The 23,590-nt window shown below is 38.3% G+C and overlaps 1 protein-coding gene across 41 annotated transcripts in view; it reads right to left on the bottom strand.

Annotated features, from left to right (window-relative positions):
• Positions 1-23,590, bottom strand: part of LOC113666280 (uncharacterized) — a 46,955-nt gene that overhangs the window by 22,099 nt on the left and 1,266 nt on the right. For 4 of the 41 annotated variants that reach the window (XM_089198564.1, XM_089198571.1, XM_089198577.1 and 1 more), the window contains exons 1-4: positions 10,928-11,090; positions 8,915-9,042; positions 8,188-8,239; positions 5,882-6,009 (exon numbers count right to left, since the gene is read on the bottom strand). The exons of 2 other annotated variants lie outside the window; for them this stretch is intronic. In XM_089198564.1, the coding sequence (XP_089054690.1) occupies positions 5,882-5,936 (55 nt within the window). In that variant the 5' untranslated portion in view covers positions 5,937-6,009; positions 8,188-8,239; positions 8,915-9,042; positions 10,928-11,090. Of the gene's footprint in view, positions 1-420; positions 479-1,019; positions 1,108-5,881; positions 6,010-8,187; positions 8,240-8,626; positions 8,736-8,914; positions 9,043-10,927; positions 11,091-14,709; positions 14,897-15,450; positions 16,148-19,632; positions 20,106-20,522; positions 20,835-22,694; positions 22,764-23,590 lie in introns of those variants that run through there. 35 more of the 41 variants (XM_089198569.1, XM_089198574.1, XM_089198578.1 and 32 more) reach the window with 19 other exon arrangements.

Below are 23,590 nucleotides of genomic sequence, written 5' to 3'. Positions count from 1 at the left end.
ATATTTTCGGAAAGAACATTCCTGCGTGTTCTGTAGGTTTTGGCAATTCATCCTTAACACTACTGCGCCCATTCTCCGTTTCTGTAGAAGCAATGACTGCCCCTAAAACATTGCTAACATCATCTAACTCCTTTTCGCTTGGTTTTTGATACGAAAACAGTGCGTTCGATTTATGCCCAGTTTGTTCTCTTGCTAACTAGTCTCCAACATTGTGCTGGAACAGTCTAGTAGCGCAAGTAATACACAAACAGTGAACTGTTTTCCGAGGCAAGTTCGCTTTCAAGCATAATTTCTCTGGCAATATCTTATTTAAACTGCATAAACCTACATGTTTGATTTTGATTACAACAAGCATTTTTCCCTCAAAAGTTGCAGGTTCCATAACTAATTAAAATACTCATTATTATCTTGTGACAGTACCTTTACATGTGATTTCATCTGACAGGTGTCAATCAACGTCTAATTTTTTTCCCAATCACTAATAAAGAATGGTTATTGGTATACTAGTGTGAGAAGTTTAGTTTTCTAAGGTCACAAAGGGAATATTCTAGCCGTTTTAAAAGAATTATTGGTAGAAAATCCTCTTTGCCGTGAAGATAAATTTGGGCCACGAGGGGTTATGGAGCAACTGCACGTGCAAGTGGTTGACACGACAAACGCAATCTCTTGCCACGGTCTCATTTCACAAGTAAGACAAAATATTCGCGAAAACCTAACACCTAACAGATATAGACTGAATACAATGGACCCAAACATCGCTCATGTTGATGACCAACCCCATGGCACTTATACTTTATAAAACGACGCACTTTTTCAAATCTTTCAGGTCAGGCCGCCATAAAACGTTTTAAACAACCTTTCATTGAGAGTAATGTAATTTTCTTTAATAAAAATATTGCAGAGCCTAAGTAACCTGTGGTCGCCAGCTCGAAGACCGAAAAGTTTTCCGTTATAAAATAAATTGTATACATCAATGACTCAACTGAAAATCTTCTAAGAAGGCCTCTTCCCCACAATACCTTTCATTTCTTTGCGGTTGTTCATTTTGCACTACACTTCGCTGAATCCCTCATCTCCGCGTCTAAAACTTTACGAAACATCGCGGACCTGTTATAATAAAATTATACAATCTGGAGGGCAATTTCATTTTTTGTACTGAGGGCCTCTTCATATGAGTCCGGTAACCGGGCTGGCCCGGTTACCGAGACGAATTTTGTCGTCTGTTCATATGGGAAATTTCAGCCCGGTTACCGGGATGAAAAAGAGTCGAAAAGGGCGCGAAACGTGGACTGAGGCCCTGGGAACGAGTTTGAGCATGCGTAGTTGAAAAATTTTCATCCCGGTAACCGGGCTGGAGTGTTCATATGGGAAAATATTTCATCCCGGTTACCGAGATCTCGGTTTCTACAACCGAGATCTCGGTAACCGGGCTGGCCCGCCTTCTCATATGAACACATCGAAATTTTTACAAAGGAAATAGGAGTGAGGCGAGATCTCGGTAACCGGGCTAGCCCGGTCAACCGGGCTCATATGAAGAGGCCCTAAGACGTCGTCCCCACTACACGTGATGGAAACTGGGTGTACGTAGTTCTACTGCTAACTGGACGTTAATATTCAACGTGATTTAGCTCATGGCATCCGTCGAAGTATAGAGAACCTTTATAAACACGTGTTATTTGCCACGTGAATTTCTCAAAAAACGTGTTCACGTTAATTACTCGTGGGAACTCAAATTTTCCTCTCTTGTTCCACACTCACGACAAGACCAGATAACATCTTCTTTATTGAATAAATAGTGAAGCCTCGACTGTGCTCTATTCTGTTTCAATTAGATGTGTTTAGAGCTCAGAATTCCACAACCTTCGACGGCGTGAAAATGTTTCGGCTTTCAACTTTTTGCGAATTTTCCTCGATCTGTAGAATTGAGTTCGACTGATACCAAACTCTCGCAAATGAGTCGCCTCTAAAGAGGTCAATTGAAAATATCTGCAGGCGAATCAATTGCCAATACGTATCCTTTGTCTATGCGGTCATATATATATATGTTATTTGCCGGCTGGGAGGTCCGTATGGTGAAAAACTGTGACCGAGGTCTTGAAAATACTGCCCGAGGCCGTAGGCCGAGGGCAGCATTTTCAAGACCGAGGTCACAGTTTTTCACCATACGGACCGACCCTTAGCCGGTAAATAACATATTTATTGTTTTTAAACTTGACGAAATTCTTTCCGAAAGAACCCGAATGATTTATGGCCGTAAATACGGCAAGATCTTCCATAAACTGAACAATTTTTGAGTAGGAACATTTGAAAACCAACAGAACTAGTTTGGCAAGGACTGTCACGACAATGTTTTCTTCAAAATCAGTTAATGATCTAACGGAAAGTATTACTCACTCTCATCGACCATTCATTCATGTACGAAGATTTACCTCTGTTCATTAAGTAAACGGCGAGGAAAGTAATTGTGAGTAAATTCAATTTTTTTTTATTTTGAAGTTGTGAGAGTTTGCTCGTTTGTTTGCTGTAATGGCGTGTTTAACTCTGATCTTTCCTTCACAAAAACTAAATTCGAACGGCACACTCCAGGGTCAGCCAGGGTTTTTGGGTATTCAGTATTCAGGGGCGTTTTAAATCGGGTATACGGTATATTGCAGCTTAAATATGGGTATTCAGTATATCACTTTCTTTGAATTTCAGGTATAAAGTATTCAAAGCTTCGATTATTTTTGGGTATATTTGGAGGAATTTGGGGTATTTTGGGGTATTTTGTCGATTTTTTTTCGGGTATATTGGTATTCCACTACCCCCCCTGGCCGACCCTGACACTCCAACGAGACACAAGGGAATGTAATGCGGCCTTTTCTCAAAAAATTCCTTAAATTTCTGTTGTGCAATTTAAGGTACAAATGTCCAAATTGAACGGAATTGGAAAGACTCACCAGGAGCGTATATTTGTTGTAGAACTTAAATTAAGACTTTGCTCGCTCTTTCACTATGAACAAATTGCTCGAGAAAATTCAGATATTAAATGAATGAAAGTTCCATCGTTAAGTTTAATTGTAACCAAATACCTCACGTTTTAACTTTGTGGGTACTTTTTGTGAACGATTAAAATTAATTGCAGACGGTTTTTAGGCCGCTTGTCAACCAACGTAATGACACTATTGTTTATACACATTCATTCTGAAACCAATATTTTTCTGTCAACTAAAGTGATTTGATAGAGAGAAAAGAGAGGATTCATAAGTTATTTATCAGCTTGAGGTAGTGAGCGAAGTGTTTGCTTAAAAATACTACCCAGCCGGAAAACGAGGTATATTTATGAAAAATGACAACGAAAGTTGGGATGTACTCGGCGACTCAAGAAAGCGTTACCGTGGCCCGTGGGCAGAGATAGGAAAATACTGACCGGGTAAAGAACCAATCAGATTGCAAGATTCGTTACCGTGCCCTCTAAAAAAACAATAATATGAAGTATCCATCTATCCAGTGAGGGGGAAAATCTATAAATATCCTCAACCTGTAGTATGTGAAGTAATGTTTTACACTTCTGGTGTTTAATCTTGAGGCAGCTGAAGTAAAAAATATCGAGGCGAATGTATGTGATATCTGAACTAATTTATTGTAGCACTGCATGGTAATTTATTGCGGAACTGAGTAATAGTTTCGTTCCCAACACATAGACATGATCTTGACGATAATCACGACGGGCTTATAAGTTATTGTACCGTATTAGTTAATGTGCAGACTGCTGCGGATCTGCTTGATTCAGAAGATTTTCCCTTATTACTTCCAATAAGTCATGTTATTGTGCGGCTTGGCCTTTATGCAAGGGATTAAAGGACATTTTACCGAAGTGAAACCCCGTACAAACGAGAGAGTAAATCTAGTGATGCGTAAGATTTAATCAGAACGCATCTGAGAAAATAGTAAGTTTTCGAGTCTAATTTCTCTTGAAAAGACACGCATGAGAAACCTACGAGTGAGGATCAATCGCGGAAAAATATTATAAACTTGACCTCTAGCACAAGTAGAGCTAAAGAAGGTACCGCTAAAAGAAGCAAGTATCATGCTTCTACTACAGGGTTAGAATTTACCGCCTGGCTATTAAGACCTTTTCTCTTAAACTGGTCATCGGCTGCGTGCATTAAGTACTTGCAGCACACGAATGACACAGAATCATGCCTTCATCTTGATAGAAGTTAATAATTAATTAGTAGTCATTGCATCGGAGTTATATTTGGGCGTATTTTCAGTTAAATTCATCGCACAATTTCCTCTTTATACACATGCAATGTTAGATCGATCTTACAGTATGCTGCTGCTGCGCAAGTGTGGCAAGATATTACTGCATACCTTTCTGACGCTACTGAATCTATAAAAAAAAAAGCTTTAAGAATAATATTTCCAAACTTTAGTTGTCAGCAAGCCCTAGATCAAGCAAATTCAGTTGACATTGTTAGTAGATCGCAGGATATTTATATGTAAAAAGTTGATGGCGGATATGAGGAATGAGAGCCATCCTATATCCCTCTTAGCTCCGCAAGTTTTGACAAGATCTATCCCATAACAGTTAAGATCAGGACATACTAAAGCCACTACATCAACAAATAAGACAAAGAGAATAAATGACTTTTTCACTTTTAGGTTCTCGTGATTCCAATTATTTTTATAATACTTCTTATTTTAAATAGATTTAATTATTAGTATCTGATTTTGTAAATTGCATTGTTTATTCAGTTTTTAACCGCCAGAAGTGTTACGTTAATACCGAACTTAACTGGTCAACATAGGAGCTCAGAAGGAAATACCTTTGTTCGGTGCAGCTTTACAAGATAATTTATGGCTATTTTGATGTGGACTTTACCAGATATGTGGATTTGAATGGTCGGGCAAGAACTAGAAGTAACTATGACTTTAAATTAAGGCCTAGAGCAGCTAGGACTGACTATTTTAAGTTTTCATTTTTAAACCGTTTCGTTAATGATTGGAACTCTTTGCCTAATTTTGCTATGTCAGCTTCCAGTTTGAATTCCTTCAGAGCTCGATTACTGAATTATCTTTGTACATAGTTTTATTTTGTTATCTCGAAATGAGATTTCAGATTTTAATATTTGTTTATTGTTTAGTTATTTCTCCAATTTCTTCTTTCTTATACAACGTATAGTTATTTATATTTGCCTTGGAGAGCAGTTTTTATATGGGAATTCAGTTTCCCCATATTGCTCTCCTTTACCTACTGTACTTTTATATGGTAATTAAGATTTAATGATTATGATATGGTTACTATTAGTCATTAATTATTGTTGTGATTTTTATGAGTTGTTATTTTATTAGTAGGATTTTGTACAGTGGTAAAAAGCATTATTAAAACATGAAACATTAAACAATAAACTATTATTTATTTATTTAACCCCTCAGTGATTTGTATTGATCTATTTCAGGATTTGAGAGAAGAGAGGTGTTGTGAATCATTGCCTCCTGAGCCTCTTCAATGAGCTTGCTTTTAACAAGGGCTTATTTACGTTTGAAATAATCGTTACTTGTGGAAGTGCATGTATCTTTCTCAGTATCTGACTGCAAATAAGTTTGGGAGATGTTGCAATGTTAATTATGGCAAAGGCAAGTGTAATCCAGGATGCGTAAGCTTGCATCAGCACACATTTGTGTGCGTGTTCGGGCTTGTGGTATTTTTTGGAGTCTGTTTTGCCTTGTATAGTTTCCAAGTGCACGAGCAAATAAAGAACAAAATTAGTCTCTGCTAGAAATTTAGGATTTCGTGCATGGGTAAATGAGAAATTAGAAGAAGTAAACGTTATTGTTCGATTGACTAAAGGCTTAGCTTTCACCCAAAAATTAAAGACTCTTTGTATAATCTTACCTTGTCTCAGTCGAGTATTTGTTTTGCCTCTGGTGTTATTTTTAAGTTGATTCATAGCAATAAAGTTGGTTTTTAATCCCCTTGCTTTTTAGTATACAGTATAAATCTTTCCCCCTAAAAGTGGGGCTCTGTAAATCACAAGAGAGTAATAATATTAGCAGGCAAGTCAAGACTTTAAAGAAAGCGACAAAACTTTTAAGTAAAACATGTTTCGACAGAAACTTCTGTCATCTTCAGTTGATTAATGTACAAAGCGTTGGAAGTTGAATTTAGGTAGTAAGTAGAACGATGCTAATTATGCATTTTTATTCACGTGTTATTTGCCACGTGAATTTCTCCAAAAAACGTGTTCACGTTAATTAATTGTGGGAACTCAAATTTTCCCTACCTGTTCCACGCTCTCTACCAGACCACATACCAGCTTCTTTATTTAACAAATAGAGAGGAGCCTTAACTGTGCTCTGTTCTGTTGTAAAGCACTTAGGAAGGGGCTAGAGCACGAAAGAAGTGTAAGGAGAAACAAGAGACGTAGTCAAGTCTTTCTCCTTACCTCTTTAGTGCTCTAGCCGCTTCTTAAGAGCTTTACAACAGAATTCACGTGGCAAATAACACGTGTGTACATAGGTGTAAACGTTCCCAATAAACATGAATTTGAGAGGCCCTTGTATGAAATAATGTGGTGCTTATTCTGAACTCGCAAGTGACCCTTGAAGATGACAGAAAGGTTATTCAAAAAATCATGGCAGCTGCTAAGGTCTTTTGTATGCCGAGTCTTAAAAGAATATATTTTTCGCTTTCCGTGAATCCTATCCAGAGTGAATGAGAATGTTACCACTGTTGTTTGGTAGTTGGGCGTTTCCTGAAACGATCAGCGAACCTATTCATTAGTGTGTATAGATGATCTGCTCGGAATGTCTCGCTTGGTGAGTGTTGTGAATCTATGACAAGGTGGATCACGCTTTCCAACCAGTAATCTGTTCTTGAACTGTTAAAATTACTTTTGTTATTTATGATGTGTGTGATTGCTTATTTTCGTGTTTTGCCTATGCGGCCAGTTTTGGCAGAGTCTATTTGATAATCCAGAAGCCAAGTTGCTAGAAATGTCACTTGTTCAGTAATTTTGAAGTTAATGCTGAGATTCGAGAGTCCTCAAATCACCGGCAAGGCTGACGATTAATTTACAGGAACTAAGCATTGCCGGTAAAGAGGTTTTCACATCTACAAACCTAATCCATTCTTCGTGCACCGGTGATTTTTTTCATCTTTTTAACATCTGTCCAAAAATACCTCCGACGAAATGTTCTGAGTCAGTGTCATAAAACTTGTGAGAAGTTCGTAATCTGTTTAGAGTTCAGAATTCTACAACCTTCGACGGCGTGAAAATGTTTCGGCTTTCAACTTTTTGCGAATTTTCCTCGATCCGTAGAATTGAGTTCGACTGATACCAAACTCTCGCAAATAATTCGCCGCTAAAAAGGTCAATTGAAAATATCTGCAGGCGAATCAATTGCCAATACGTATCCTTTGTCTATCGTCATGTTATGAAGTATCCATCTGTCCAGTGAGAGGGAACTCTATAAATATTCTCAACCTGTGGTATGTGAAATAATGTTTTACGCTTCTGGTGTATAATCTTAAGGCAGCTGGAGTATAAAATATCGAGGCGAATGTATGTGATATCTGAACTAATTTATTGTAGCACTGCATGGTAATTTATCGCAGGACTGAGAAATACTTTCGTTCCAACACATAGACATGATCTTGACGATAATCACGACGGGCGTGTAAGTTATTGTACCGTATTAGTTAATGTGCAGACTGCTGCGGAACTGCTTGATTCAGAAGATTTTCTCTTATTACTTCCAATAAGTCATGTTGTTGTGCGGCTTGGCCTTCATGTAAGGGATTGAAGGACATTTTACCGAAGTGAAACCCCGTACAAACGAGAGAGTGAATGAAGCGGTGTCTGCAGGACAAACCAGTTTGGTACGAGAAACCTGATTGTAAATAAGTTTTGGTAAAGAACTAAGGCATCAGTCTCGTGCATGAATAAAGAGAGAGAAGGTAACGTGAGAAGAAGGAAATATTATGGTTCGATCTACTACAGGTGGCTTAGAGTTCACCACGAAGGTATAGACTTTCATCTTGAAATCGTTTCAATCGTGCGTTTCTTTGCCTGCGGTGTGGTTTTGAAGTCAGTTCATACAGATTTAGTTTGCTTCTAGTTCCTTCTCTTTTTCATGGATACATCTTTTCTCAATAAAGGGGACTACGTAATTAACTTGCTTTTAAAAGGATTTACTTACGTTTGAGATAATCGTCGCTTGTTGAAGTTCATGTATCTTCCTTAGTGTCTGACTGCAAAGAAGTTGGAGATGTTGCAATGTTAATCAGTTATGGCCAAGGAAAGCGTAACCCATGATGCGTAAGCTTGCAGCAGAGGGCATTTTTGGTCGTGTTCGGGCTTGTGGTATTTTTTCGAAATTGTTTTGCCTTGCATAGTTTCAAAGTGCGCGAGCAAATAGAGAATAGGATTAGTCTCTGTTAGAAAACTAGGATAACATGGGTAGATGAGAAATTAGAAGAAGTAAACATTACCGTTCGATGGATTAAAGACTTAGCTTTCACCGAAAAATTACAGACTTTTTGTTTAATCTTACATCATTTCATTCGAGTATTTGTCTTGCTTCTGTTGTTGTTTTTAAGTTGATTTATAATAATTAAGCTTATTTTTAGTTCCCTTGCCTTTTCGTGTACAATATATATCTTTTCTCCTAAAAGGGGGGCTCTGTAAATCACACCACAGGCAACCTTCCATAGGAACCTCTTGCAGACAGCAAGAAAGGTGGGAACAAAAACGTGGCCCAAAATGGATCTAATGAATATAAACGTGATTGTATACGCCCGTTTTGACACTCTGCCCATCTCTCATTGACTCCTGAGCATCTTCAATGAGCTTACGTTCAGCAAGAGTTAGTTGTAAGTAAAGGCTTAGCTTTCACCGAAAATTACAGACTCTTTGTCTAATCTTACCTCGTTTCAGTCGAGTATTCGTCTTGCTTCTGGTGTTGTTTTTAAGTTGATTCGTTGCAATTAAGTTGGTTTTTAGTTCCCTTGCTTTTTCGTATACAGTATATATCTTTCCCCTTAAAAGGGGGACTCTGAAAATCACAAGAGAATAAATCTTGACATCGTTATATTGGTACTGTTTCGCTGTAGCTGAGTTAGGACCAATAGCGCCTAAACAGCGGTGTTAGAGCGTGATTCAGCTTGAGCTCGTTATAAGTGCATGAAAATCTCGGATAAACTGCTAAATTGAGTAAACTAAATTGAAAGTATACTAAATTGAGTAAATGGCCACCGAGATCCATTTTAACTTCACTCTTTGAGAACAAGGAATGACACAAGAGTCAGTGATGTGATTCACTTAAATGTAAATACATAAGCGGCCCTGCATTCGAAAGTTTTGTCACAGTCCTCTTTTTTTTCCAATAAAAGAATACAATTGGTGGAGAAATAAGTGGTCTCCATTAACAAAGATGAAAACGCTCCTGATATTTATGGTAGGTCGATCTAAAGGTTACACCAAGTAGTTAATGCAAATAGTTGAATTAAGACATTCTTTCGTAAAGGGCAAATTTTAGGAACCTTACTACTAAATTGCAGCATCTCTTGTCATGTAACCCCCTTTAGATCGACCTGTCATGAATACACGGCGTTGCGAGGTTGACGAAATCTCTGTATTTTAAAAAGGTTCGCTTTACATAGTTAAGGAAATATGATGCATCGTCACAATGCGCTAGTTTGTTTTCAAAGTCTGTGTCATTAAGCATATTAAGACTTGCTTACAACGAGACGTTCCAAGCGCCATTCCGAGTGTCATTCTACGGTTTAATGTCTGTATCAGGCAGCATTATTAAAGATGTACTTAAAACAACACTTTCCAAATATTTTAAGTCGTGGTTTGGGCGTACTAGTGTGGCTGTATGACAAAGTATTTCTATTAAGCTACGTGGCCTTAGTGCATCAGGGGACAGCCAACAGAGCACCTTCATAAACTGGGACAGTAATGTGGATTATGCAAGTAGAAAAAATCTGCACAACATGACTCATTTCGAAAAAAGTTGTCTGATAGTGAGCCACATTTCTTTACAATTCCATTCAAGCGAGGAAATAGTAGTTTTAAAGAGTCAAAGTCTAAGAAAATACTCATAACACTAATTCAACTTATCTTTTGAAATCCAACTTATATCGAATTGCATCAAAAGCAGACATGCTCGCAAAATACGAGGTAAAATAGCTCGTTCCAAATTGCATTTTGATTATTTTGGTTCAGTTGAGAAGGTGGGAAACACATCGTCACCTCATACTGATAAATCGTGCGACAATGCCACAGGAAACTTTCGATAGGAACCTCTTGCAAACAGCAATAAAGGTGGGAACAAAGACGTGGCCTGAAATGGATCTAATGAATATAAACGTGGTTGTATACGCCCGTTTTGATACTCTGCCCATTTCTCAACCTTTCCATACAAAACAACAACGCGAAGCGCCACTTCTCAGCCTTCGCAAGATGAGCTGAGAAGTGGACCGATCGACGCTTTGAGACTCTGAAAACACAAAAAGCTCCTCGAGGAACTTCTAAAGACAAACGTAAGTTGTTTGGAAAAAGTCGTTTTTCTTCGCTTAGCCATTGTGATTGCCAAAGCTCCTAGTTATCTCCCTCGACGTCAACTAATGATTACCTTACAAAGTAATTATAAAAAACTTTGCAGCCATTTTCTACGGCGCTCGTAGAAAAGCAAATATGAGGAACATCTCGTAAGTACAGAGGTGAATATCGTAAAAATAATTACGGTTTGCTACAACGCGAAGCGTCGTTTTTTACTATTATTTTTTTTTGCTTGACATTCCCAGACAATTTCATGAAGGATTTTACTCTGCCTTCGCATGCTGAGCTAAGGGCTGGACTGATCGATGCCTTGAGACTCTAAAAACACTAAAGGCCCCCGGTGGAACTTCATTAAATGGCTTTGGTGTACATACCAAGATAGCCGCCACAAGTGGTCTCTGTTCCCTTTTAGTCTTTCTACACTGCTAGGCATCTTATGCGCCCCAGTGTTTCACACATCGTGCTCTGGAAAACACACCAACCTTGTCGAGGAAATCTGTGAGATTACATCTTTTAAAAAGTCCAACGTGACGTCACAACATGACCATTTCGGAAATCGGAGATTTTCGTACCCAATTCGAAATGTTCGCTGTTTATTTGATATTACTCGCCGTGTCTACCAATAATTCTAAGGGAAATTAGTGAAGAGAGACTTATCTTCGCGTGTACTTAGAAACAGTGATGGTTCATTGCGCTGTTAGTTCCCAAAGTGATTTTTTTGTCAAACGAGAGCCCGCTGTCATCGAATGTTATCCTCCTCTTCTCAAATTAAATTCAATTTAGTTTATTTACATTTTATGGCTATAATAACCTATTAAAGTACTAGAATTGGTGACAAAAATTATATTTTCCCTAACTTCTCTGAAAAACATAAATTTTCCTCGACTTTGAGTGAAATTCCCTGACTTTTCCCTGACTTTTTGCTGACCATTTCCTGATTTGTGGCAAGATAAGGGAAAAAAATGTGTACTTGGGCCAGGTAACCCATCTTGCCGGAGCTTATCCTTTGCATGAAGCGACTAGAAGCAAAACCAAGATCAATCCTGAAACGGACCATAACATTGGATGACAGACAGAGGCAGGCAAACAGGGCTTTGCGCTCTCTAAGAATGCAAATAAAACATTCTAACGGATTCCACAAAGTGTCATGATGTATCTGGCCACTCTATGGCATAAGCGATGTTTTCTACCATTTGCTGTATGTACGAGTGGCTTTTTATGAAATGAACTATCCTATATTGAAGGCAACATGTGTGTTCACCAGCAAGATTTATTAATTGTTGACTTCCGTGATTCAAAGAAACTGTTTAGGCCCATTTCATTATTACACTACTTGTGTGCAAGTCGAATTGGATCATTAAATGTTTTGTTTGTTGAGTTTATTCATGTAACTAATCTCAAATCCCTTGAAATCTTTACCAAACAAAATCCAAACTGACCGAGTTAAGTGGCAAAACAACCACAAAAAACCCCATAATACTTCTTAATTGAATATGTAAAAAGAGCGAAGAAGATATGAGCGAACCTCGTTAAGTCAGAAAACCCTTTTTTCTACCGACTGCTGCACATCTTTCATTTCATTCAGAGAAAAAATGGGAAACTCCTAACCTTAACTGAGATCCACCAATTCGAAAAATTTTGGAAAACTCACATCTCTCCATTTTTAGTGTACTTCCCTGAAAGCGCTATGGATGTGTTGCCAAGTCTCTGAGACTCTGAACCCGTGTATTTGATAAATTATCAAATACACTCTGCCAAAATTGGCCGAAAAAGCAAAACACGAAAATAGGCAATCACAAACATCCTAAATTGAAAGTATTTTAACAGTTCAGTATCAAAGAAGAAATCGAGAAGCCTAAATACGTAAGGAAATCGCGAATAGAAGGGTTCCGTTCTAAAAATTACAGAAATGAGGTCTGTCACCATCCAAAGCCCTTCTCCGGCCGCAGTTTCACTATCTGCTTTACCGCAAGTAAACCACTCAAAAGATCCATCATACCCACGTCACGGGTACTCCAAGAAGACCGTTTCTGTAGAAGCAATGACTGCCCCTAAAACATTGCTGACATCATCTAACTCCTTTCCGTTTGGTTTTCGATACGAAAACAATGCGTTCGATTTATTCCCAGTTCGTTCTCTTGTTAACTAATTTTTGTAGGACTCTAAAGCTCCTGACACCTAACAACAGTAAATAGTTGCTTCCATCAAGTTATCTTTTCAAAATATTGAACATAAACACAGGTTTGATTTTGACTCTAGCAAGCATTTTCCCTCAAAAATTGGAGGTTCCATAACTAATTCAAAAACATTCATTATTATCTTGTAACAGTACCTTAACATGTGATGTCACCTGACAGGTGTCAATCAAGGCCTAATTGTTTTTTTTCCCCAATCACTTCGTAATAAAGAATGGTTATTGGCAGACTTGTGTGAGAAGTTCCGTTTTTCTATGTCACAAAGGGAATATTTTAGCCATTTTCAAAGAATTATTGGTAGAAAATCCTCTTTGCTGTGAAGATAAATTTTGGCAACAAAGGGTTATGGAGCAACTGGACGCGCACGTGATTGACATGACAAACGCAATCTCTTGTTACGGTCTCATTTCACAAGCGAGACAAAATATTCGCGTCCGACCTTTATGGGCTTTAAAACGGCTCGCCGTTTTTTTAAACTTAGCCTAGCGATGTGTGACGTAAACATTCAACGTGGTTTAGATGTATGCGTCGAAGTACGCGTTATTTGCCACGTGAATTTCTTCAAAAAACGTGTTCACGTTAATTACTCGTGGGAACTCAAATTTTACTTTCTTATTTCATGCTCACGACTGGACCACCTAACAGCTTCTTTATTTAACAAATAGAGAAGTCTTGACTGTGCTTTGTTATATTCTAAAGCACCGAGGAAGCGGCTTGAGCACCAAAGAAATGTAAGAAAAAACACGAGACGTAGTCAAGTCTTTCTCCCTACTTCTTTAGTGCTCTAGCCGCTTCTAAAGAGCTTTAAAACAGAATTCACGTGGCAAATAACACGTGTGTACATAGGTGTACACGTTCCCAATAAACATGAATTTGAGAGGCCCTTATATGAAATAAATGTGGTACTTATTCTGAACTCGTAAGTGACCCTTGAAGATGACAAAAAGGTTATTCTAAAATCATGGCAGCTGCTAAGGTCTTTTGTATCCTGAGTCTTACAAGAATATATTTTTTGCTTTCCGTGAATCCCATCCAGAGTATGTAAAAGAATGTTATCATCGTTGTTGGGTAGTTTGACGTTTCCTGAAGCGATCGGCGAACCTATTCATCAGTGTGTATAGATGGTCTACGTGGAATGTCTCGCTTGGTGAGTGTTGTGAATCTGTGACAAGGTGGATCACGCTTTCCAACCAGTAATCTGTTCTTGAACTGTTAAAATTATTTTTGTTATTTAGGATGTATGTGATTGCCTATTTTCGTGTTTTGCTTTTGTGGCCAATTTTGGCAGAGTCTATTTGATAATCTTGTAGCCAAGTTGCTAGAAATGTCACTTGTTGAGTAATTTTGAAGTTAACGCTGGGATTCGAGAGTCCTAAAATCACCGACAAGACTGACGATCAATTCGCAGGAACTAAGCATTGCCGGTAAAGAGGTTTTCACATCTACTAACCTAATCTATTCTTCGTGCAATGTCCGACGAAATGTTCTGAATCAGTGTCAGAGAAGTTCGTAATCTGTTTAGAGCTCAGAATTCTCGTCTACAACCTTTGATGGCATGAAAATGTTTCGACTTTCAACTTTTGGCGAGTTTTCCTCGATCCGTGAGAAAATAAATAAGCAAATAAGTCGCTTGTAAAAAGTTAATCGAAAATATCTGCAGGCGAATCAATTGTCAATACGTATCCTTTGTCTATTGTCATATTATGAAGTATCCATCTATCCAGTGAGGGGGAAAATCTATAAATATTCTCAACCTGTGGTATGTGAAGTAATGTTTTACGCTTCTGGTGTTTAATCTTAAGGCAGCTGGAGAAGAAATATCGAGGCGAATGTATGTGATACCTGGACTAATTCATTATAGCACTGTATGGTAATTTATTGCGGGACTGCTCAACACTTTCGTTCGTAACACACAGACATGATCTTGACAATAATCACGACGGGCTTAAAAGTTATTGTACCGTATTAGTTAATGTGCAGAGGGCTGCGGATCTGCTTGATTCAGAAGATTTCCCTTATTACTTCCAATGAGTCATGTTGTTGTGCGGCTTGGCCTTCATGCAAGGGATTGAAGGACATTTTAGCGAAGTGAAACCCCGGACAAACGAGAGAGTGAATGTAGCGGTTTCTGAAGGACAAATCAGATTGGTGCAAGAAACCTGATTGGTAAATTAGTTTTGGTAAAGAATTAAGGCCTCAGTCTCGTGCATGGATAGAGAGAGAGAGAGAGAGAGAGAGAGAGAGAGAGAGAGAGAGAGAGAGAGAGAGAGAGAGAGAGAGAGAGAGAGAGAGAGAGAGAGAGAGAGAGAGAGAGAGAGAGAGAGAGAGAGAGAGAGAGAGAGAGAGAGAGAGAGGGCAACGTGAGAAGAAGGAAATATTATGGTTCGATCTACTACAGAAGGCTTAGCGTTCACCACCAAGGTACAGACTCTCATTTGAAATCGCTTCAATCGTGCGTTTCTTTGCCTGCGGTGTGGTTTTGAAGTCAGTTCATACAGATTTAGTTTGTTTTTAGTTCCTTCTCTTTTTCATAGATACATCCTTTTCTCAATGAAGGGGACTCCGTAAATCACAAGAGGGCAAATTACGACATCGGTTAATCGGCGGGTACTGTTTCGTTGTGGTAAGATTCACTAGCACTTTAATTGAAAGCGATTCGCGAGAAGAAAAATTTCAAAATAAAATGAAATTACGCACCGTACCTCATGACACATGCTGCTCACTAGAAAAACAAATGTTTCAAGCTGTTTTATCTTGATCTATTTCAGGATTTTGGAGAAGAAAGGTGATGTGAATCATTGACTCCTGAGCGTCTTTGATGAGCTTGCTTTTCAGGTCATATTAGTCCGGGTATAACACTTCTTGGCTGTAATGACTGATTCTCGTGAAGCGATCAGTAAGCTCAAAACCTTATATAAACAGTAGAGAGGTTTGCGCACAACACGTCACAAAACATTGCGCATTAGGTTAACTAAGAATTCGATTACCGCAATGCGACCTATAAATGTTGGAAATTAAGAAGTAGATTTTTAAGAGTTATGATTAGGAATGACCGTAAAGGGGACACTCACGTTGGATTTGTAATTGCCAAGGCAGCTAACAGATTACACGCACTTAGGTTGTTGGAGCGCGTAAGAGTCATGCCAGAAGACATGCTTAAGGTATACACTTGTAATGTTAGATCGACCTTAAAGTATGCTGCGCAAGTGTGGCAAGATATTCCTGCATACCTTTCTGACGCTATTGAATCTATACAAAAAAGAGCTTTAAGAATAATATTTCCAAACTCTAGTTGTCGACAAGCCCTAGATCAAGCAAATTCAGTTGACATTGTTAGTAGATCGCAGGATATTTATATGTAAAAAGTTGATGGCGGATATGAGGAATGAGAGCCATCCTATATCCTTCTTAGCTCCGCAAGTTTTGACAAGATCTATCCCATATCAGTTAAGATCAGGACATACTAAAGCCACTACATCAACAAATAGGACAAAGAGAATAAATGACTTTTTCACTTTTAGGTTCTCGTGATTCCAATTATTTTTATAATACTTCTTATTTTAAATAGATTTAATTATTAGTATCTGATTTTGTAAATTGCACTGTTTATTCAGTTTTTAACCGCCAGAAGTGTTACGTTAATACCTAACTTAACTGGTCAACATAGGAGCTGAGAAGGAAATACCTTTGTTCGTTGCAGCTTTACAAGATAATTTATGGCTATTTTGATGTGGACTTTACCAGATATGAGGATTTGACTGGTCGGACAAGAACTAGAAGTAACCATGACTTTAAATTAAGGCCTAGAGCAGCTAGGACTGACTATTTTAAGTTTTCATTTTTTAACCGTTTCGTTAATGATTGGAACTCTTTGCCTAATTTTGCTATGTCAGCTTCCAGTTTGAATTCCTTCAGAGCTCGATTACTGAATTATCTTTGTACATAGTTTTATTTTGTTATCTCGAAACGAGATTTCAGATTTTAATATTTGTTTATTGTTTAGTTATTTTTCCAGTTTCTTCTTTCTTATACAACGTATAGTTATTTATATTTGCCTTGGAGAGCAGTTTTTATATGGGAATTCAGTTTCCCCCTATTGCTTTCCTTTACCTACTGTACTTTTATATGGTAATTAAGATTTAATGAATATTATATAGTTATTATTAGTCATTAATTGGTTGTGATTTTTATGAGTTGTTATTTTATTAGTAGGATTTTGTACAGTGGTAAAAAGCATTATTAAACATGAAACATTAAACAATAAACTATTATTTATTTATTTAACCCTTCAATTGATTTGTATTGATCTATTTCAGGATTTGAGAGAAGAGAGGTGTTGTGAATCATTGCCTCCTGAGCTTCTTCAATGAACTTGCTTTCAACAAGGGGTTATTTACGCTTGAAACAATCATTATTTGTTGAAGTGCATGTATCCTACTTGGTGTCTGACTGCAAATAAGTTTGAGAGATGTTGCAATGTTAATTATGGCCAAGGCGAGCGTAACCGAGGATACATAACCTTGCGTCAGCATGCATTTGTGTGCGTGTTCGGGCTTGTGGTATTTTTTGGAGTCTGTTTTGCCTTGCATAGTTTCAAAGTGCACGAGCAAATAGAGAATAAAATTAGTCTCTGCTAGAAAACTAGGATCGACCGTCGAAGTATAGAGGACCTTCACAAGCACGTGTTACTTGCCACGTGAATTTCTCCAAAAAACGTGTTCACGTTAATTAATTCTGGGAACTCAAATTTTCCTTTCTTGTTCCAAGCTCACGACTAGACCACATGACAGCTTCTTTATTTAACAAATAAAGAGAAGCCTTGACTGTGCTCTGATCTGTTGAAAGCGCTTAGGAAGCGGCTTGAGCACGAAAGAAGTGTAAGGGGAAACAAGAGACGTAGTCAAGTCTTTCTCCCCACCTCCTTAGGGCTCTAGCCGCTTCCTAAGAGCTTTACAACAGAATTCACGTGGCAAATAACACGTGTGTACATAGGTGTACACGTTCCCAATAAACATGAATTTGAGAGGCCCTTATATGAAATAAATGTGGTGCTTATTCTGAACTCGCAAGTGACCCTTGAAGATGATTATTCTAAAAATCATGGCAGCTGCTAAGGTCTTTTGTATGTTGAGTCTTAAAAGAATATATTTTTCGCTTTCCGTGAATCCTATCCAGAGTGTATGAGAATGTTACCACTGTTGTCTGGTAGTTTGACGTTTCCTTAAGCGATCAGCGAACCTATTCATTAGTGTGTGTAGATGATCTGCTCGGAATGTCTCGCTTGGTGAGTGTTGTGAATCTGTGACAAGGTGGATCACGCTTTCCAACCAGTAATCTGTTCTTGAACTGTTAAAATTACTTTTGTTATTTAGGATGTGTGTGATTGCTTATTTTCGTGTTTTGTCTATGCGGCCAGTTTTGGCAGAGGGTATTTGATAATCCAGCAGTAAAGTTGCTAGAAATGTCACTTGGTCATTAATTGTGAAGTTAATGCTGAGATTCGAGAGTCCTCAAATCACCGGCAAGGCTGACGATTAATTTACAGGAACTAAGCATTGCCGGTAAAGAGGTTTTCATATCTACAAACCTAATCTATTCTTCGTGCACCGGTGGTTTTTTTCACTTTTTTTATATATGCCAAAAAATACCTCCGACGAAATGTTCTGAGTCAGTGTCAGAAAACTTGTGAGAAGTTCGTAATCTGTTTAGAGCTCAGAATTCTACAACCTTCGATGGCATAAATGTTTCGGCTTTCAACTTTTTGCGAATTTTCCTCGATCCGTAGAATTGAGTTCGACTGATACAAAACTCTCGCAAATAAGTCCCGGCTAAAAAGTCAATTGAAAATATCTATAGGCGAATCAATTGCCAATACGTATCCTTTGTCTATCGTCATATTATGAAGTATCCATCTATCCAGTGAGGGGGAAAATCTATAAATATTCTAAACCTGTGGTATGTAAAGTAATGTTTTACGCTTCTGGTGTTTAATCTTAAGGCAGCTGGAGTAAAAAATACCGAGGCGAATGTATGTGATATCTGAACGAATTCATTGTAGCACTGCCTAGTAATTTGTTGCGGGACTGCTTAACACTTTCGTTCGTAACACCGACGGGCTTATAAGTTATTGTGCCGTATTAGTTAAGCAGACTGCTGCGGATCTGCTTGATTCAGAAGATTTTCCCTTATTACTTCCAATAAGTCATGTTGTTGTGCGGCTTGGCCTTCATGCCAGGGATTGAAGGACATTTTAGCGAAGTGAAACCCCATACAAACGAGAGAGTGAATGTAACGGTGTCTGCAGGACAAATCAGTTTGGTACGAGAAACCTGATTGTAAATTAGTTTTGGTAAAGGATTAAGGCCTCAGTCTCGTGCATGAATAAAGAGAGAGAAGGTAACGTGAGAAGAAGGAAATATCATGGTTCGATCTACTGCAGGTGGCTTAGAGTTCACCACGAAGGTACAGACTCTCATCTTGAAATCGTTTCAATCGTGCGTTTCTTTGCCTGCAGTGTGGTTTTGAAGTCAGTTCATACAGATTTAGTTTGCTTTTAGTTCCTTCTCTTTTTCATGGATACATCTTTTCTCAATAAAGGGGGCTCCGTAAATTACAAGAAGGCAAATTATGACATCGGTTAATCGGCGGGTACTGTTTCGTTGTGGTAAGATTCACTAGTACTAAGATTGAAGTATTAGCGTGCAACTCAGCTCGAACTGGTTATAGGCGCTTGAAACTCTCGGAGCAAGTACAGAATGCTGCACAGAGTCATTGAAAGTCTAAATAATCAGCCTTTGGAACAATTAATGACGCAGATGAAGGATGCTCCCAAAGCGATCCGCGAGAAGAAAAACCTCAAAATAAAAAGAAACTACGCACTGTACCTTATAACATATGCTGCTCACTAGAAAAACAAATGACTCCAACTGTTTTATCTTGATCTCTTTTAGGATTTTGGAGAAGAAAGGTGCTGTGAATCATTGACTCCTGAGCTTCTTCAATCAGCTTGCTTTTAAAAGGGTGTACTTACGTTAGAGATAATGGTCGCTTGATGAAGTGCATGTATCTTCCTTAGTGTCCGACTGCGTATAAGTTTGGGAGATGTTGCAATGTTAATTATGGCCAAGAAAAGCATAACCTAGGATGCGTAAGCATGCGCCAGAACGCATTTGTGTTTGGATATAACACTTCTTGGCCGTAATGACTGTTTTCCGTGAAGTGACCAGTAAGCTCAAAACGTTATATCAGCAGTAAAGAAGTTTGCGCACAACATGTCACAAAACATTGCGCATTAGGTTAACTAACCTCTCAAGTGATTTGTATTGATTTATTTCAGGATTTGGGAGAAGATAGGCGTTGTGAATCATTGCCTCCTGAGCCTCTTCAGTGAGCTTGCTTTCAACAAGGGCTTATTTACGTTTGAAATAATCGTTACTTGTTGAAGTACATGTATCTTACTTTGTGTCTGGCTGCAAATAAGTTTGAGAGATGTTGCAATGTTAATTATGACCGAGGCGAGTGTAATCCAGGATGCGTAAGCTTGTGTCAGCATGCATTTGTGTGCGTGTTCGGGCTTGTGGTATTTTTTGGAATTTATTTTTCCTTGCATAGTTTTAAAGTGCACGAGCAAATAGAGAATAGAATTAGTCTCCGCTAGAAAAGCAAGGATTTCGTGCATGGGTAGATGAGTAATTAGAAGAAGTAAACGTTATTGTTCGGTCGACTAAAGGGTTAGCTTTCAACGAAAAATTACAGACTCTTTGTGTAATCTTACCTCGTTTCAGTCGACTATTCGTCTTGCCTCTAGTGTTGTTTTTAAGTTGATTCATAGCAATTAAGTTGGTTTTTAGTTCCCTTGCTGTTTCGTATACAGTATATATCTTTCCCCCCAAAAGGGGGGCTTTGAAAATCACACCACAGGCAACCTTTCATAGGAACCTCTTGCAAACAGCAGCAAAGGTGGGAACAAAAACGTGGCCTAAAATGGATCTAATGAATATAAACGTGATTGTAAACGCCCGTTTTGACACTCTGCCCATTTCTCATTGAATCCCGAGCATCCTCAATGGGCTTGCGTTCAGCAAGAGTTAGTTATGTTTGAGATATTGTTCAAGTAAATGCATCGAGCAAACCTACGTTATCAATTTGTAACTGCTGTTGACTTGAGTTCGATGAAAATTTAGGAATATGTACCAGCATTCATGATTCACCGTAATAAATGTAAAAGAATATTAAGTTAACTGCCCTCATATTTGATTAAATAAGTTCATCCATGATGAAGTCAGGACATTTTGTTTTAAACAAGTACTAACATGTGCGCAATAATACATGCTATTGAAATTACGCACTGTACCTCATAGTATGCTGCTCACAAGAAAAAAAAATGACTCAAATTGTTTTATCTTGATTTTTTTAGGATATTGGAGAAGAAAGGTGTTGTGCATCATTGACTCCCGAGCGTCTTTGATGAGCTTGCTTTTAACAAGGGTTTATTTACGTTTGAGATAATGGTTGCTTGAGAAAGCGAATGCACCTTCCTTAGTGTCTGAACGCAAATCCGTTTGGGTGATGTTGTAATCAATGTTAATTATGGCCAAGGAAAGCGTGATCCAGAATGCACAAGATTTAATCAGAACGCATCTGTGCGCGTTAGAGAAAATAGTTAGTTTTCGAGTCTGTTTTCTCTTGAAAAGACATGCATCAGAAACCTATGAGTGAGGATCAATCGCGGAAAAGTGTTATAAACTTGACCTCTAGCATGAGTAGAGGTAGAGAAAGTACAGTTAAAAGAAGTAATTATCATGGTTCTACTACTGGGTTAGAATTTACCGCCTGGCTATAAAGACCTTTTCTCTTAAACCGGCCATCGACTGAGTGCATTAAGTACTTGCAGCACACGAATAACACAGAATCATGCCCTCATCTTGATAGAAGTTCACAATCAGTAGTCATTGCATCGGAGTTACATTTGGGCGTATTTTTAATTAAATTTATCGCACGATTTCTGCGCTGTTCGATCTGAATGTTGTTAGTCACTTTTATAAAACGGTAAAGATACGAGAATTTGTGTAAGGATTAGGACTGTATTAAAAACGAGAAATGTGCGGGATTCAACCACTCCTTATTTTAGAGAAGCTGATCACGATATATTCGTGTCCTGTTGTAAGTTAGAGTTTAATCTCCGTTGATCAGTCGCTTTGGTGAAAAGCGAAAGAGTCCTTAACTCTGAATTCAATGTTGATTACACTTGGTATCTTTGAGATTGCTCTTTGTCAGTATACATGAGTTCAATCTGAGTGCAGACATCGGAACAATTAGGAGAGATAGCGCCTTTAGTCAGAGACTACCACACCGACGCATTTCAGGTCGTGTTAGTCCGGATACAACACTTCTTGGCTGTAATGACTGATTCTCGTGAAGTGATCACAGTAAGCTCAAAACGTTATAGAAGTAATAAAGAGGTTTGCGCGCAATACATCACAAAAAAATGCGTATTAGGTTAACTAACCCCTCAAGTGATTTGTATTGATCTATTTCAGGATTTGGGAGAAGAAGAGTGGTGTTGTGAATCATTGCCTCCTGAGCTTCTTCAATGAGCTTGCTTTCAACAAGGGCTTATTTACGTTTGAAACAATCGTTATTTGTTGAAGTGCATGTATCTTACTTGGTGTCGGACTGCAAATAAGTTTGGGAGATGTTGCAATGTTAATTACGGCCAAGGAAAGCGTAACCCAGGATGCGTAAGCTTGCATCAACACACATATGTGTACGTGTTCGGGCTTGTGGCATCTTTTCGAATTTGTTTTTCCTTGCATAGAATTAGTCTCTGCTAGAGAACTAAGATTTTGTGCATGGGTAGATGAGAAATTAGAAGAAGAAAACGTCATTGTTCGATCGACTAAAGGCTTAGCTTTCACCGAAAATTACACTCTTTGTCTAATCTTACCTCGTTTCAGTCGAGTATTCGTCTTACTTCTGGTGTTGTTTTTAAGTTGAATCATAGCGATTAAGTTGGTTTTTAGTTCCCTTACCTTTTCGTATACAGTATATATGTTTCCCCCTAAAAGGGAGGCTCTGAAAATCACAAGAGACTAAATCTTGACATCGGCCGGTATATTGGTGCTGTTTCGCTGTAGCTGAGTTAGGACCAATAGCACCTAAACAGCGGTATTAGAGCGTGATTCAGCTTGAGCTAGTTATAAGTGCATAAAAATCTCGGATAAACTGCTAAATTGAGTAAACTAAATTGAAAGTATACTAAATTGAGTAAATGGCCACCGAGATCCATTTCATCTTCACTCTTTGAGAACGAGGAATGACACCAGAGTCAGTGATATGATTCATCTAAATGTACATACATAGGCGGCCCTGCATTCGAAAGTTTTGCCACAATTCTCTGTTTTTTCAATAAAAAAATACAATTGGTGGATAAACAAGTGGTCTCCATTACCAAAGATGAAATCGCTCCTGATGTTTATGGCAGGTCGATCTAAAGAAGGTTACACCAAGTAGTTGATGCAAATAGTTGAATGAAGACATTCTTTCGTAAAGGGCAAAGTTTAGGAACCTTACTACTAAATTGCAGCATCTCTTGTCGTGTAACCCTCTTTAGATCGACATGTCATAAATACACGGTGCTGCGAGGTTGACGAAATCTCTGTGTTTTAAAAAGGTACGCTTTACATAGTTAAGGAAATATGATGCATCGTCACAATGCGCTAGCTTGTTTTCAAAGTCTGTGTTATTAAGCATATTAAGACTTGCTTACAACGAGACGTTTCATTCCGAGTGCCATTCTGCGGTTTATTGCCTGTATCAGGCAGCATTATTAAAGACGTACTT

This window comes from Pocillopora damicornis, chromosome 2 (assembly GCF_964200805.1).
Source record: "Pocillopora damicornis chromosome 2, jaPocDami1.2, whole genome shotgun sequence".
In the NCBI taxonomy this organism is placed as follows: Eukaryota; Metazoa; Cnidaria; class Anthozoa; order Scleractinia; family Pocilloporidae; genus Pocillopora; species Pocillopora damicornis.
Note: the sequence above shows the minus strand (reverse complement) of the source record. Positions and strands in the feature narration are given on the sequence as shown.